Below are 13055 nucleotides of genomic sequence, written 5' to 3' on the forward strand. Positions count from 1 at the left end.
GAGAAAAGTCGAGCGCGCTGTCTTACGGACAGCTCTTGTTCATATAGACATTTTCAGTTTAGATTAATTCCTTAAGGTCTAATGCCAAATTTAAAACACACATGCACACACGTACACATGCACACTATATCATCATTAATCTTTGCATTCTGATACTCCCTTTCAACAACAGGACAATCTTGTTCATTTATTCATTTTTTTTTTGCATTAAACAACTAAATTCGAGAACTTACTGTTTTCAAACCTTTAAAGACTGGCTTGTATACACTTTCATACGAACAAATACAATCATAATATAAATGCATAGATGTAAGATTTTAACAAACCGGTACACAATATTTACATAAGCTTAAAATATATTTTTCCTGAATCCAGTGATCATTTTGTCAAACAAGATGTAAAATGTGATAGACATGTGAATACACAGTTGTATTAATAGATGTACTAGCAAAATATCTTTAAAAATTCTCAGCTTATACTTTGAAATATTTATTTATGGTTTAAAGTTTTTGAGTTTATTTATCTGGCTCTCAATGACAATAATCTAACATACATGTACTGTTATTTTCTTGAGTCAAATATAAAGTTACTTGCAAGATAAGAGCACAATATTGTAAGTGAAGGATTAAGTTTAGACAAGAACAAGTGTATGCCAATGCTTGTCTGTTTTACTCCTTCATATAGTAACTGGAAAATAAAAAGGTAAATGATAAAAAATTCTGCATGGAAGAGTTATGGGTCTTTCTCAGTGCATGTTCTCTCAGTGACCAGTTCACTTTACAAATAAAGCAGGATAAGAGTTGTTATTTTTGAGAACAATAAGTCCACTTGTCACATCACACAGGGAATCATTTAATTCAGAGCGTACCTGAGACAGGTTAAGCAAAAACGTTTTTCTCCATTCTTTAATATGTTTAATGTTCTTTAAGCTTGACTTTTCAAAAGAATAAGGGCTTAAATTGTACTGGCCCCTGCATCAGTGTTGCAGTTTATCTTGGCTACTTAAAAAAGAATAAGCAGGGCTAATGTACTCACCATGTGTCACAGTCATATTACTTTCATGTTATGGCAAGCTTTTCAATTTTGCTGCATCTTCTGAACCACTGCTCCTGTTATCATCATACCACCCATAAGGATGGTCTTGGTAAGGGGAAGACATCTTTTGGTTAAGTAGCAGGTAAAGGTAAAGGTCTCTGGGGCGGTTCAAAAGACTTTTCAATTTCTTAACAACTGTCACAAGATGAATTTTTGATGCATGGCATCAAAGAAGCTGCAATGTCTTTGTTCCTTAGAATGTCTTACACGTAGAAATAAGGAAGGTGTCTATGAAAGTATAATGCTAAGTAGAATAAATGATTATAAAATTGGACCATGTAAAATTATGATTGGTGCACGGTGATGTTAAGATTCTATATCTTAAATGCTTCAGATTTATACTTCATTTATTCATGATGGGTTAAACTTTGATATCAGCCAATTACCCTTCTGCATGCCATACAAGAAACCAAAGGCAATATCTTTGAAATTGTTCTTACACTGGAACAAGATGACCTTGGGCAACATGCCAAGCCCGCATGGTGTCAAAAGGACTTTGACCTTTGAGGTAGTGGTCTGGGAGTTGTACACAACATTGTCTCATTGAGGCAAACATTTATGAAAAAAAAGAAAAAAAGAAAAGATTGCATTATGCATGGCAAAGTCACAACCGGGACAAGATCTGACATGACCTTTGACCTCCAACTGTGACCTTGACCTTTGAGATAGGAATCTGAGTTTGCGCATGACGTCTTTCAAAGTTAGAGCAGCAAGTGACAATATCATAATGCTGACAAAAATGTAAAAAGCACCTTGAACCAAAAGGTTAACATTCCTGAAAATACCTTTCATTATTATGATTTAAAATATTCAAGAAAACTCAAAAAACTGCGAGCCGGCTGTCCCAACGCTAACTTTACCCTCATCTTTCCATTTATTTTTAGCTCACCTGTCACAAAGTGACAAGGTGAGCTTTTGTGATCACGCAGCGTCCGTCGTCCGTGCGTAAACTTTGCTTGTGACCACTCTAGAGGACACAGTTTTCATGGGATCTTTATGAAAATTAGTCAGAATGTTCACCTTGATGATATCTAGGTCAAGTTCGAAACTGGGTCACATGTGGTCAAAAACTAGGTCAGTAGGTTTAAAAATAGAAAAACCTTGTGACCTCTCTAGAGGCCATATTTTTCATAAGATCTTTATGAAAATTGGTCAGAATGTTCATCTGGATGATATCTAGGTCAAGTTCGAAACTGGGTCATGTCCAGCCCAAAACTAGGTCAGTAGGTCAAATAATAGAAAAACCTTCTGACCTCTGTAGAGGCCGTATTTTTCATGGGATCTGCATGAAAATTGGTCAGAATGTTCATCTTGATGATATCTAGGTCAAGTTTGAAACTGGGTCAACTGCGGTCCAAAACTAGGTCAGTAGGTCTAAAAATAGAAAATCCTTGTGACCTCCCTAGAGGCCATATTTTTCAATGTATCTTTATGAAAATTGGTCAGAATGTTCACCGAGATGATATCTAAGTCAAGTTTGAAACTGGTTCACGTGTGGTCTAAAAGTAGGTCATTAGGTTAAATAATACAAAAACCTTGTCACCTCTCTAGAGGTCATATTTTTCATGTGATCTGCATGAAAATTGGTCAGAATGTTCATTTTGATGATATCTAGGTCAAGTTCGAAACTAGGTAATGTGCGGTCAAAAACTAGGTCAGTAGGTCAAATAATAGAAAAACCTTGTGACCTCTGTAGAGGCCATATTTTTCATGGGATCTGCATGAAAATTGGTCAGAATGTTTATCTCGATGATATCTCGGCCAAGTTTGAAACTGGGTCACATGCGGTCAAAAACTAGGTCAGTAGGTCAAATAATAGAAAAACCTTGTGACCACTCTAGAGGCCATATTTTTCATGGGATCTGTATGAAAGTTGGTCTGAATGTTCATCTTGATGATATCTAGGTCAAGCTTGAAACCGGGTCAACTGCGGTCAAAAACTAGGTCACTAGGTCTAAACATAGAAAAACATTTTGATCTCTCTAGAGGCCATATTTTTCAATGGATCTTCATGAAAATTGGTGAGAATGTTCATCTTGATGATATCTAGGTCAAGTTTGAAACTGGGTCACGTGCGGTCAAAAAGTAGGTCAGTAGGTCTAAAAATAGAAAAACCTTGTGACCTCTCTTAAGGCCATATTTTTCATGAGATCTTCATGAAAATTGGTGAGAATGTTCACCTTGATGATATCTAGGTCAAGTACAAAACTGGGTCACATGCCTTCAAAAACTAGGTCATTATTTGATCCTCTTGTCCTTAAGTGCAATGATAACAGGTGAGCGATATAGGGCCATTTTGGCCCTCTTGTTATGTTTGTATTTTTTGGAGAGCAGTTCAAAATGATGCAAACAGAAGGGTGTCCCCACCCCTTAACTTTCTTGATTTACAATGTAATAACTTTACTCTGATCACAATTTTAAATTGATATGTATTTATTAATTTTAATTTCTGTATACCAGTGAAATGTTGCACAATCTAAAGCATACACCTCTTATATTAGAAAGCAAAACAATTCAATATAATCCACGCAACAATATTTACAATCATATTTCTGTCTTAGATCCAATAATAGGGAAAAGTTTTGTATATATAAAGGAAAACATGATATTAAAGTAACTCAGTTATGGTCAGTAGTCTGGCGGATGGTAGGGCGGTAAGGGAAATAGAAAATATTAAACAATAAAAACGATACAAAATACAAATCAAAATGAACAAAATATTCTAATTCTTTGTGTCTGCCAGCGCTTCCTGAATTGAACTCCTGTCTGTTCCACTGTTCTGTAAGGCAATTACAAGCGTACAGGTTTCTGTCTAAAAATAGCCAGGCTTTCCCTAGAAGAAATGTAGCACAATATAAACTTGTGTATTGTCAATAGCACACTCTCGTATGTAAGGATCTGTGACGTCACCGATAAGGTCTGCTATCTAAAAATAGCACAGGACTCAATTTGCGGATAAACAACCAGTGCATTCATTGTACAATAGCATAAATAAACCATAATTTTTGTCTTTGTTCAGGTTTCTAGCCTGCACATCGCAAACAAATGTTTTGTCTTCAGTTTTTATTTCACTAAACTAGCCGAGAAACTCTTTATTTTATAACCATGTTAGAAATAACATACCGCTTTTTCATCAATATAGAATGAATGGATGATGTTATTATATTATTCTGTTCATTTTGTGACACATTCAGTTCTAAAAAAGAATATTTAGAAAAAATAGAATAACTTGGAAAATGTAGTAATGTAGGGATAACTTATGTTTTTTCGTGTTATAATGTCTGCAGAATCCTGAGAGATTGGTTGGTGCCCGAGCCCGTAGGGCGAGGGTACCAACGTATCCCGAGGGATTCTGAAGATGTTATAACACGAAAATAACATGCGCAAACGCTATTCTAGCATGAAACATGAAAAAACAAATAAATGAATACATTATCCCTCAACATTAAATTTCCATGAAATGCGTGGGAATATCCGAGTTGTTTTTAGCTCATCTGATTTTTTGAAAAAAAATGATGAGTTATTGTCATCACTTGAGCGGTTGTCGGCGTCGGCGTCTGCGTCGGCGTTGCCTGGTTAAGTTTTATGTTTAGGTCAGCTTTTCTCCTAAACTATCAAAGCTATTGCTTTGAAACTTGGAATACTTGTTCACCATCATAAGTTGACCCTGTATAGCAAGAAACATAACTCCATCTTGCTTTTTGCAAGATTTATGGCCCCTTTTGGACTTAGAAAATACCAGATTTCTTGGTTAAGTTTTATGTTTAGGTCAACTTTTCTCCTAAACTATCAAAGCTGTTGCTTTGAAACTTGGAATACTTGTTCACCATCATAAGCAGACCCTGTACATCAAGAAACATAACTCTGTCTTCCTTTTTGCAAGAATTATTGCCCCTTTTGGACTTAGAAAATCAGTTTTCTTGGTTAAGTTTTATGTTTAGGTCAGCTTTTATCCTAAACTATCGAAGCTATTGCTTTAAAACTTGCAACACTTGTTCACCATCATAAGCTGACCCTGTACAGCAAGAAACATAACTCCATCTTGCTTTTTGCAAGATTTATGGCCCCTTTTGGACTTAGAAAATATCAGATTTCTTGGTTAAGTTTTATGTTTAGGTCAACTTTTCTCCTGAACTATTAAAGCTATTGCTTTGAAACTTGGAATACTTGTTCACCATCATAAGCAGACCCTGTACATCAAGAAACATAACTCTGTCTTCCTTTTTGCAAGAATTATTGCCCCTTTTGGACTTAGAAAATTAGTTTTCTTGGTTAAGTTTTATGTTTAGGTCAGCTTTTATCCTAAACTATCGAAGCTATTGCTTTAAAACTTGCAACACTTGTTCGCCATCATAAGCTGACCCTGTACAGCAAGAAACATAACTCCATCTTGCTTTTTGCAAGATTTATGGCCCCTTTTGGACTTAGAAAATATCAGATTCTTAGTTAAGTTTTATGTTTAGGTCAACTTTTTCTCTTAAACTATCAAAGCTATTGCTTTAAAACTTGCAACTCTCGTTCACCATCATAAGCTGACCCTGTAAAGCAAGCAACATAACTCCATCCTGCTTTTTGCAATAATTATTGCCCCTTTTGGACTTAGAAAAATCATTTTCTTGGTTGAATATTATGTTTAAGTCAGCTTTTCTCATAAACTATCAAAGCTATTGCTTTAAAACTTGCAACAGTTTTTCACCATCATGAGTGGACACTGTACATCAAGAAACATAACTCTATCCTGCTTTTTGCAAGAATGATGGCCCTTTTTAGACTTAGAAAATCATGGGTAGGACAATATTTCTATTATACAAAAAAAATCAGATGAGCGTCAGCACCCGCAAGGCGGTGCTCTTGTTTCACGTTGACGTCGTTTCCATTTGAATTATCCGTTTTGGGGCTGTAATACGTTTACGCTCAGCCATGGAACGCGCATATATAAAAAGGTGTTATAACAGCATGTGAGCTCGAGAATCTCTCTGTTAACACACATTTTCTCTCCTGTTAAAACACCCCAAGAAAGTGACAAGAACAGCAGTTTTATGCTAGAATACCAAATAGAAAGCGCATGGGTGAAAGTTTTCCGGCATACGCCGGAAATTCCGGTTTTATGGAGTCCCCGGGGGTCATTTTTCCAAATTGTGTAAATCCCTTGAGATTTTGGGGGGGTGGGGGTACAGGCCTTTGACAGAATGGTCATTTTCCTTTCCGATCAAATCACGGCCTTGGGATTCCATAATCTAATTTTAGCATTAACGGAGATAACCGATAATACACGTTTTACTTCTGACGGATCGGATTTTTTCGCGGTTGACCCAATATCGTCTGAGCTAACACTGAACGAGATCGACTTTTGGCGAAATTATCCAAATAAGGTAATTTAACCTTGATTTTTCACAGGAATCCCCGTTTGATCGGTGGAAGATCAAATGAGAATTTTGATTGGATTGCTAAATATTACTGTCCAATGAAATGGCGCGTTTCTAAATACATTTGGCTTGCTCTCCAAGATGGACGCACTGATAAAATATTGATAGATAAACAAAGAAATCGCCAAAAATGAAGTTTTTACCCGCAGGGTACAAAACAAAAGATTTAGAGAAACCCGTCAAAAACAAATGGAGATGGGACTGGTTGAACGAGTGTGATGAAAAAGGTGATAAATGGGGAAACTGGCTAAAGAAAACCGATATTCCTGGAGTGGCCTTTTGTGAATGCTGTGCGAAAACGATTAAGTACGGATCGAGTGGAAAGAAAGGTTTAAAAAACCATGCAAAAGATTCGAACCACCTGAAAAACAAAAGGTAGCAAAACTTGTTAAGTTGAAACAAAGACTTAGTAAGACAACTCAAAGGAAAAGACCTTAAGAACTTGATGAGAGTGGTACAAAAAAAAAAGTGAAAGAGGATAAAAATGAGATGAAAAGTGGTCCAAAGAAAAAGAGGATTAAAAAAACAGTCATTTCTCAAAGCTAGACTAAGTTTAAAATACCATTGACATTATTTTACAATTGTATTATTTTGAAGCGCTTATTTTTGAAAGAAAGAAAAAACAAGACATAAATTAATAAAATGTTAATTGTACTTGACCTCTTCACTGCTTTTGTCTACCTAAAATTCATCATTGATAGTCAGTTACTGTAGTGTATGTCCCATAAGAGAAGATACTTCTGTGATTTGAAAATGCATTCTTGAGGCCAGGCATTTTACATATTTCTAGGAGCTTCCGGGGGCCTCTGGCCCCCTGGACCCACCGGGAGTCCCTAACGGCCCCCAGGCCCCCAGTAAGAAAGTTCAGGTTTTTAAAAAAATTTAACTTTCACCCATGAAAGCGTTATTTAAAGCAAAAATTTATTCACAGATCCAAATTGTTCTTCCTAGTTACCGTCATAATCATATTATTTTTGTAAAAATATTCTTCCGTTTTAAGTGTTTTTGAATTTAATACATCTACCTGTAAATGTAAAAAGAAATCTTATGATCGCATGATTTAAATTCATTGAAATTTCGAAATGTGATGAACAACATGTATATTTTAAAGTAAACTGTCATATACAGTATTATTTTCGGCCAAATATTCAGTTAATCGTTGAAACAGTTAACACATCTGTGATATACATATGTTGTGTTTTATTACAAATGACCCCTTAGTGTGACATAATTAATTACAGATATTTGACTTTTGATAGTAATATTTAGATGTTATCTGATAATAAACATGTTCGAATCTAATGCAACACCATTTTTTTCTTCAAAATAATATATGTATTTCTAATAAGGAAATGTTTGACAGGTCCACACCGACCACAGCTGACATTGGGGATCATAATCAAGTTTGCGTCTTGTGTTGTGTGAATCAGTTCTTTAAAGTCAGATACATATAGTTATTGTAGATTTTAATTCTGCTGATACATTCTTTGAACGTCATGAATCAAAATTATTTAGCATTAAAAGTTTCAACCACAAGTGTTCCTAATATTGTAATTTGTTATTAAGACTGTAAACCGTTCTTCTGATGCAAGATTTTAATAGTATAATATGGGGTAATGTGCATGCTACATGCTATTTAAATAGTGCTCTTTATTTGCTTAGTAGCCTGTTTTGAATCGTTTTGTTAAAATAATATGTCTGTATGTTTTGTATATTCCTTACATTCGTTCCAATATATTTCTTTAATTAGTTATTTATAGTTTCATCTCTTTTATTTATTCTGTTAACGGGTGCGACAATTTTATACTGGTGGCATGTTACTTTTTTTAATTCCCAGATAGTTGATTCGTTATATCGTCACCTTGGTGGAAAAGTGAATAAGTCCTCCTTTAAGTCAATGCAGTTATCCACTTCTTGCGTTAGGTGACGATATATAGAAAACGCTCCCTTGTCGGCAATTTTCGCATTGCATTATGGTATAACTCCTGTATGTTCTATTTATAGAACACGAGAGAGTGCTATTAACATACCAAGTTAAACCTACAGCAATATACACAACTGATAAGCCCAGATAATTGAAATCATCTATTGTTCATATAGATTTACTGGTAACTTTAATTACTTACTATATAAATCATTCCTCTATCATTCTATCTACACAGGAAAAAGCAATCTGTATAGACTTGCATTCCTACAGTCATGTATTTTTTAGAGAGAAAAAATTCCAATCGCTAATTTTGAGCAAAGATCATTTCAAATACTCTATTTCCTTATGAATATATTTACATTTTTTCACTGAAGTCAATTTATGATATAAAAATATGTGAAATTTACAGAAATAACTATCAAATAAATCTAATAAGTGTTTAGTTTATACAGAATTTATTTTAGGTCGATTGTGAAGGAAGTTCTACAACTTATATTAATCACTCTCGACACCTCATTCCTGATGGAATCCATCGCCACGAGGGTATGAGAGAAGAGGCCAGTTTCCCTTTTAATGCTGAGCGCCAAGCAAGGGAGCTACTGGTACTATTTTTCACGTCTTTGGTATGACGCGGCCAGGGATCGAACCCACGACCTCCCGCACTCGAAGCAGACGCTCTACCACTAGACTATCGAGGCGGTTTAATAAGTGTTTAAGTAGGGGACCCTTGACCAGTCTACAAAAATGGGGAAAAGTTCTTATACCATTGTTGCTAACAATTTATTGTTATAACTATGATTATATACTTGCATGAAAAAGGAATTGAATGATTTAAAAAAATCAATTAATTTTTTTACTATGAAGATTTATATACAATTTTTGTAATCTAAACCAGTGCCGTAGCCAGACACAAATTTTAACCGAGGCAACCTAGGGGGATCCGGGGGCATGCCTCCCGGATTTTTTCCCCAGGACGTCTCTGGTGCAGTCTGAAGCACTCTCAAACTGTTTTATATCACAGTAAAATCGTCCCTTTAGCCCTATATTTCACAGAACGTTCATATTTTAAGAAAAAATATATTTATAACAAGGATAATTGGGGATTTATCCTATTCTAATATAGTCTCGGATACAATCATTTTTGTAATTGAAAGGCAATAAAATCAGAAAACCAACAGTAAGACATACAACATGCTTTTTTAGCTCACCTGTCATAAAGTGACAAGGTGAGCTTTTGTGATCGCGTGGCGTCCGTCGTCCGTGCGTCCGTGGACGTCCGTTCGTTCGTCCGTCCGTAAACTTTTGCTTGTGACCACTCTAGATGTCACATTTTTCATGGGATCTTTATGAAAGTTGGTCAGAATGTTTATCTTGATGATATCTAGGTCAAGTTCGAAACTGGGTCATGTGCGGTCAAAAACTAGGTCAGTAGGTCTAAAAATAGAAAAACCTTGTGACCTGTCTAGAGGCCATACTTTTCAATAGATCTTCATGAAAATTGGTCAGAATGTTCACCTTGATGATATCTAGATCAATTTTGAAACTGGGTCACATGCCTTTAAAAACTAGATCTTTAGGTCAAATAATAGAAAAACCTCGTGACCTCTCTAGAGGCCATATTTTTCAATGGATCTTCATGAAAATTGGGTCATGTGGGGACAGGTGAGTGATTCAGGACCATCATGGTCCTCTTGTTTAGTATACTAGTAGTTTATTAGTTTATAACCCGGGAGGGGGTAGGTACTGGAGGTACTGGAGGGGGACTGTTTCCATGTTGGTGTAAAGATAACTATGAAATGGTGGCCTCTGGTGCATTTTTTGGTCTGAATTTTAAGGTATTGGAGGGGATTCCCCTTCAGTTTAGTGGTGGTCAGATGGTTCTCTTATTTTGAAATACAGATACGAAATGGTGGCCTATGGTGCATTGTTTGGTCTAAAATTTGAGGTACTGTAGGGGGATCTTCTCAGTTTAGGGGGTCAGGGCTCTCCCCCTGGAAAAAATGAATTACAAGTATGAAATGGTGGCCTCTAGTGCCTTTTTTGGTCTGAATTTTAAGGTATGGAAGGGGATTCACCCTCATTTTCAGGGGGCTTTTTCCCTGAAACATTTTGAAAATTCAGTATGAAATAGTGACCTCTGGTGCATTTTTGGATTTGAATTTGATAAATATAATACACAATTGGGTTCGACTTTGATGAGTAGCTCACTTCTCAGCCAACTTTGGGGAGGGGGCATGGACAAGTCTATCAATATGGATTTCCGCCTCACCTCGCCTCAATGATGTCATGAGGCAGATATATTATGTTATATTCTCATGATATTAATATACTTCTCTGAACTTTTATAACTGAAATTTTCATCAGTGTGAAAGGCCTACTTTTTACTCTTCTTTTGTTTTTGCCTCTCAAATTTTAACCGAGGCAACTGCCTCGGTTTGCCTCAGTGTGGCTACGGCGCTGTAAACACAATATTGTAATACAACAGCTGATCCTAAATTAATGACGTCATCTCCATGTGAGAAATTTTTAAGCGTATATACTGGCAGCCGCCTCCTGGTGGCTTCCAATAAAACTTCAAGAAATCAAAGTACTAAAAGTACAGAAAGGCTGGCTACCACAAAACGCTGGATGAAAACTGTGTGAGAAAGATGTTTGCAAAATCTTAAATATTATGGGTTTTCCATATCAAACTAAGATGAGCATAGGGTACTGTTGTGCGGAATCATCTTGATTAACTTGAGAAAGGTAATGTAAGGATATTACAGACTATAGATGGTGAAAAAACACATTGTGTTTGCTCTATTTGTGAAAACACAATCAGTAAGACAAACGTCACTTAATTCCCACTTGAGAATCTGAAAAACGCAAAGATTAATATCTAACAGAAAAGTCAGGTTCTGAGAACGCAGTTCCATCAAACTGAACCTGGTAGCAGTGTGTGTATTGATGTGTACATATAAACATACCTACACAATATCACGGCTACTAAACCCTAGTGCCACCACCAAAAAGTGGTGATAAGGAAAAGAGCTATCGACATTTCCGTGGTGCAGCTATCACCGGTTCAAAATGTAAACAGGTGAGTACAATTTATATTTTACGTTACATTTTCGTTGATATAACTTATTTAAAAAATCGGAGAATGTAGTGCCGCGTAAGAACGTTTTTACTATATGTTGACTGTAATTTCATTAAGATATTATGTAAATTGTGGTGTCAAGAGCCTTTCTCCTGATTCCGACGTTTGTTAACCCATTTCATATGGAATACACCTTTTGGTGTATTTTACCTTTGTATTCGGGATACGCTAAAAAGTGTATTTTTGCCTGTACTTTAACTTTCGATTACATTGCGTTCTTTTCCGGAAAAAATGCGTATAACGTCATCAATTTCTGTTTTCCGGAAGCATAACCGGATATGTGCAAAAAGGTTGCGCAAAAAAATATAACAGGGAAGTGAAAGAAAATTTGAATTTAGAAAGCGAAATTTAGCGAGAAAATAACTATGTCGGACGGATTGAGTGAGATTAGCGATGGGAGTGATATTGAGTTTGATGGAGACGTATTTTGGGACAAAATGTGCAAGAAATCAAGGATAATCGCCAAATGGATGACGATCCTTGGTTACGATTTTTTTTGGATGATTTCGAGGAAGATTTTGGGGACGACGATTTCGAGGGATTTGATAACGAGTGGGTACATGAAGATTTCACACCACGTTTCAACAACCGATTTACACTTGATGGAGGCTTATGGGCGGCGGTTACCGCCAAAATTAGTAAATGTACAATCCATTCATAAACAAGTCAGTCAGTGCAATACATTTCAATGTCGTCTAGTTCAAAACTCCACCCCGTCCAATATATTTACACTCAATGCATTGTATTTTAAAACCATTTAATACAAAACTTCATTCCATCCATTTAAACATGGAACGATGTACTGAAAAACTTGTTGCGATGCACCGTAATATGAAATCAACCAATAAAACATGAAACCATGCAGCTCAATGTGAAGCCGTTTAACACAATGTGAGTACGTGCAGTGTAAGATGAAATGATTCATAACAACTTGACGCTGTCTTATGCATATTGACACCGCTTTGTGTAATTAAGAGCGGTGTATAAATACTTGATGTCATGCAGTCAAATGTGAAGACGTTTAACGCAACATGAGTTCGTGCAGTGTAAAGTGAAACGATTCATTAAAGTTTGGTGCCGTCTAATGCATACTGAAACCATGCCGTGTGATTTGGAGCGGCGTATCAAAATTTGATGACATGCAGCCAAATGTGAAACCGTTTAACGAAACACCAGTTCGTGCATTGTAAAAGGTTAATAAGACTATCAGTTAATAGGTTTGACCTTTCATAAATATTGATTCTGGATCAGTTTTACATTACGCTCCTTCTGTTGCCTTGACGTATGTTAGGGTTTCACCTGGCAGCTAGGTATAACATGGGGCTAAGAGTGAGGTTAGGTGCACTATATACCGCTTTAAACTCCCCAGTGGTGGTTTTGCCAGACCTTCCAAGGCGGTGCCCCACTGTGTTCCTGTATTTGTTTGTTTTGTCCTTGTATGTTTATTTTGTTTGTATGTGTGGTGTGT

At 36.1% G+C, this 13055-nt stretch overlaps 1 protein-coding gene across 9 annotated transcripts in view; it reads left to right on the forward strand.

Annotated features, from left to right (window-relative positions):
* LOC123529252 (traB domain-containing protein-like) overlaps nucleotides 1-13055 on the forward strand; it is a 210904-nt gene that overhangs the window by 60258 nt on the left and 137591 nt on the right. Inside the window, exon 1 of one of the 9 annotated variants that reach the window (XM_053521373.1) lies at nucleotides 6496-6896. The exons of the other annotated variants lie outside the window; for them this stretch is intronic. Coding sequence (XP_053377348.1) covers nucleotides 6652-6896 — 245 coding nt within the window. The 5' untranslated portion in view covers nucleotides 6496-6651. Of the gene's footprint in view, nucleotides 1-6495; nucleotides 6897-13055 lie in introns of those variants that run through there. 9 annotated transcript variants of the gene reach the window in all.

Source organism: Mercenaria mercenaria, chromosome 13 (assembly GCF_021730395.1).
Source record: "Mercenaria mercenaria strain notata chromosome 13, MADL_Memer_1, whole genome shotgun sequence".
Lineage (NCBI taxonomy): Eukaryota > Metazoa > Mollusca > Bivalvia > Venerida > Veneridae > Mercenaria > Mercenaria mercenaria.